Consider the following 4,474-nt stretch of genomic DNA (forward strand, 5'->3'; position numbering starts at 1 on the left):
GTTCCTACACTGTATAATGGGGTAACACAATAATTACTACCCAGCAGACCTATTATGAGAATTAGGAAATAAAACATTTAAATTTCCAGCATAATGTTGGACTTATTGCAAAAACTATGTCCTTTACACACACACACACACACACACACACACACACACATACTAAACAAACATAAAAGAAAAAAACTCAGTTTCTGACCTTTTTTCTATACAAGTTCCCTAAACTTAATTCTGCTTTGAAGCAACATTTACCAGCACATGTGGGGACTCCATGTTGGTGTTTCTCTGCATTTTGACTTCTGATAGTTCTATGCTTTAATGAGTTAGGGAGGACCAGGCAGTGGAAGAGCCTCATCACCTTTTGCTGGTATTAAAACTTAATGATGGAGGGCCGCGCCATGGCCGGAAAGGCTGGGAGGCCGCCAGAGGAAACACTGTCGCTCTGGAAACGGGAGCAAGCCCTGTTGAAGACCCTTGTTGTGGACTGGGACACGGAGGCGTGGCAACGGGACCCCGCCTTTTCGGGCCTGCAGAGGGTCGGGGGCGTGGACGTGTCCTTTGTGAAGGGCGACAGTGTCAGCGCCTGTGCCTCCCTGGTGGTGCTCAGCTACCCTGAGCCCGAGGTGATGTATGAGGACTGTCGCATGGTGAGCCTGACAGACCCCTATGTGTCAGGCTTCCTGGCCTTCCGAGAGGTGCCCTTCCTGGTGGACGTGGTACAGTGGCTGTGGCAGAAGGAGCCCCGCCTCATGCCCCAGGTCCTTTTTGTGGATGGAAATGGGGTGCTTCACCACCAAGGCTTTGGGGTGGCCTGCCACCTTGGTGTCCTCACAGACCTGTCCAGCATCGGGGTGGCCAAGAAACTCCTGCAGGTGGACGGGCTGGAGAACAACGCTCTGCACAAGGAGAAGATACGGCTCCTGAAGGCTGGAGGAGACTCATTTCCTCTGATGGGAGGTTCCGGGACCATCCTGGGCATGGCGCTGAAGAGCCACGACCACAGCACCAAGCCCCTCTGTGTCTCTGTGGGCCACAAAATGAGCCTGGAGGCAGCCGTGCGCCTGACCCATGGCTGCTGCAAGTTTCGGATTCTGGAGGCCCTGCACCAGGCTGACATCCACTCCCCAGACTACATCCGCAGGACCCTGGGAGTCCAAGGGGCCCCTGCCTTGCGGCCGAAAGGAGCAAGAAGGCACAGAGGCCAAAGCCGTGCCCCCAGGGAGTCTCAGAAGAGCCCACAGATTTAGAAATTATCCATTGACTTTCTGCCATGGGGCTTGACAGTTTGTTCCCTCTCACATAGCCTCTCATACACTTTCCTTCCACCCATCTTCTCATTTTCATTGAATCAGAATTCAATGTCTGCGTTATTCTTTCTTTGCACATACTACTCATAGCTGAGTAATGTAATGTAATTACATCCCCTTTTTTGTACAACCTCTTGCTTTTCCTGCACTTGATAATTGCCTCATGTTTTGGGTTTGGTTTATTTTCTCTGTATTCATTACTTATTCCCAAACCCTGCAAAGGAAATATAAATCTCTTTTTGGTACATTAAAAGCATCAGGCCATCTTGAATTTATTTTTTTCTTGGAGCCTGTGGTAGCCAGCTTCCAAGATGGCCTCCTGGGGCTGGTGTAGCCCTATGGCCACACTGAACCTGGTCCATCTGTATGACCAATGGAGGTGTGGGTGTGTGAGGGTGTGTCACTTCTGATACTAGGCCTAAAACACATTGGGACTTTTGTCTTGATGGTGCCCCCTCCTTCTCTCTCCCCCCTCATCATTCACTTCGAGAGAAGTCAGCTGCTGTGTTGTAAACTGCTCTGTGAAGTCCACATGGCAGAGAACTGAGCCCACCTGCCAGTCACCATGTGAGGGAGTCATCTTGGACAGCCTCCAGCCCTGCTCAAGCCTTTAGATGCCCTAGCCCTGGCTGTCATCTGACTGCAACCTCAGGAGAGACCCTGGGACAGAACCACCTAGCCAGTCTGCTTCCAGGTTCCTATCTCACAGTTTCTGAGTATCTCACCTTTGTTCTGGAATAATATTTTTATGCAGCAGAACATAACTAATACAGAGCCACTCCTCCCATAAAAAAAAACAATAAATAAAAACTTAATGATAAAATGAAGCATCTCAGCTAAATACTTTCCTGTAAAAAATTTGTTTAAGTAGAAACCATACTCAGTGCCTTCAGTCAATTAGTTCCCTCTGTTCATTCTCAGAGAAGACACTTATAAATTGATCCTTATCTAAGATAAACAACAGAAAATGAGATCACATTAATGTCAAGGCCCAAATTGTGATGTTTCTGGACATGCTTAGGAACCCATATCTTGAGTTCTTCAAATCTCCCTGTGATTCGTGGAGTGTCCGTGGTGGTCTCAAGTGTGCTTGGAAATGGGTTCACTCATGTTTTCGGCTCTGGCTTCCTGGTCAAGCAATCCAGAGTTGTGATTCAGAGATCTCCTGTTGGGCCTGGGGATCTGCATTAAAACAAGTACTCCAGGAGATTCTGATGAAAGGCATCCTTTTTTTTTTTTAACATCTTTATTGGAGTATAATTGCTTTACAATGGTGTGGTAGTTTCTGCTGTATAACAGTGAATCAGCTATATGTATACATATATCCCCATATCCCCTCCCTCTTGCATCTCCCTCCCACCCTCCCTATCCCACCCCTCTAGGTGGTCACAAAGCACCAAGCTGATCTCCCTGTGCTATGTGGCTGCTTCCCACTAGCTATCTATTTTACATTTGGTAGTGTATATATGTCCATGCCACTCTCTCACTTCGTCCCAGCTTACCCTTCCCCCTCCCCATGTCCTCAAGTCCATTCTCTATGTCTGCATCTTTATTCCTGTCCTGCCCCTAGGTTCTTCACAAACTTTTTTCTTTTTTTAGATTCCATATATATGTGTTAGCATACAGTATTTGTTTTTCTCTTTCTGACTTACCTCACTCTGTATGACAGACTCTAGGTCCATCCACCTCACTACAGATAACTCAATTTCGTTTCTCTTTATGGTTGAGTAATATTCCATTGTATATATGTGCCACATCTTCTTTATCCATTCATGTGTTGATGGACATTTAGGTTGCTTCCATGTCCTGGCTTTGGTAAATAGTGCTGAAATGAACATTGTGGTACATGACTCTTTTTGAATTATGGTTTTCTCAGTAATGGAATAGCTGGGTCATATGGTAGTTCTATTTTTAGTTTTTTAATGAACCTCCATACTGTTCTCCATAGTGGCTGTATCAATTTACATTCCCACCAACAGTGCAAGAGGGTTCCCTTTTCTCCACACCCTCTCCAGCATTTATTGTTTCTAGATTTTTTAATGATGGCCATTCTGACTGGTGTGAGGTGATACCTCATTGTAATTTTGATTTGCATTTCTCTAATGATTAGTGATGTTGAGCATCCTTTCATGTGTTTGTTGGCAATCTGTATATCTTCTTTGGAGAAATGTCTATTTAGGTCTTCTGCCCATTTTTGGATTGGGTTGTTTGTTTTTTTAATATTGAGCTGCATGAGCTGCTTGTATATTTTGGAGATTGATCCTTCGTCAGTTGCTTCGTTTGCAAATATTTTTTCCCATTCTGAGGGTTGTGTTTTCATCTTGTTTATGTTTCCCTTTGATGTGCAAAAGCGTTTAAGCTTCATTAGGTCCCATTTGTTTATTTTGTTTTTATTTCCCTTTCTCTAGGAGGTGGGTCAAAAAGGATCTTGCTGTGATGTATGTCATAGAGTGTTCTGCCTATGTTTTCCTCTAAGAGTTTTATAGTGTCTGGCCTTACATTTAGGTCTTTAATCCATTTTGAGTTTATTTTTGTGGATGGTGTTAGGGAGTGTTCTAATTTCATTCTTTTACATGTAGCTGTCCAGTTTTCCCAGCACCACTTATTGAAGAGGCTGTCTTTTCTCCATTGTATATTCTTGCCTCCTTTATCAAAGAAAAGGTGAACATGTGTGCATAGGTTTATCTCTGGGCTTTCTATCCTGTTCCACTGATCTGTATTCCTGTTTTTGTGCCAGTACCATACTTTCTTGATTACTGTAGCTTTGTAGTATAGTCTGAAGTCAGGGAGTCTGATTCCTCCAGCTCTGTTTTTCTTTCTCAAGATTGCTTTGGCTATTCGGGGTCTTTTGTGTTTCCATACAAATTTTAAGATTTTTTGTTCTAGTTCTGTGAAAAATGCCAGTGGTAGTTTGATAGGGATTGCATTGAATCTGTAGATTGCTTTGCATAGTATAGTCACTTTCACAATGTTGATTCTTCCAATCTAAGAACATGGTATATCTCTCCACCTGTTTGTATCATCTTTAATTTCTGTCATCAGTGTCTTATAGTTTTCTGCATATAGTTCTTTGGCTCCTTAGGTAGGTTTATTCCTACATATTTTATTCTTTTTTGTTGCAATGGTAAATGGGAGTGTTTCCTTAATTTCTCTTTCAGATTTTTCAT

At 43.8% G+C, this 4,474-nt stretch overlaps 1 protein-coding gene across 1 annotated transcript; it reads left to right on the forward strand.

Moving 5' to 3' along the window:
- The first annotated feature begins 398 nt into the window (after positions 1-398).
- LOC103020463 (endonuclease V-like) lies at positions 399-1,262 on the forward strand. Its single transcript, XM_057551346.1, is given in 2 exon segments — positions 399-1,166; positions 1,169-1,262. Coding segments are annotated over 2 exon segments (861 nt in total). The 3' UTR covers position 1,262.
- The last annotated feature ends 3,212 nt before the right edge of the window (positions 1,263-4,474 follow it).

The sequence above is a fragment of the Balaenoptera acutorostrata genome, chromosome 8 (assembly GCF_949987535.1).
Source record: "Balaenoptera acutorostrata chromosome 8, mBalAcu1.1, whole genome shotgun sequence".
Classification (NCBI taxonomy): domain Eukaryota; kingdom Metazoa; phylum Chordata; class Mammalia; order Artiodactyla; family Balaenopteridae; genus Balaenoptera; species Balaenoptera acutorostrata.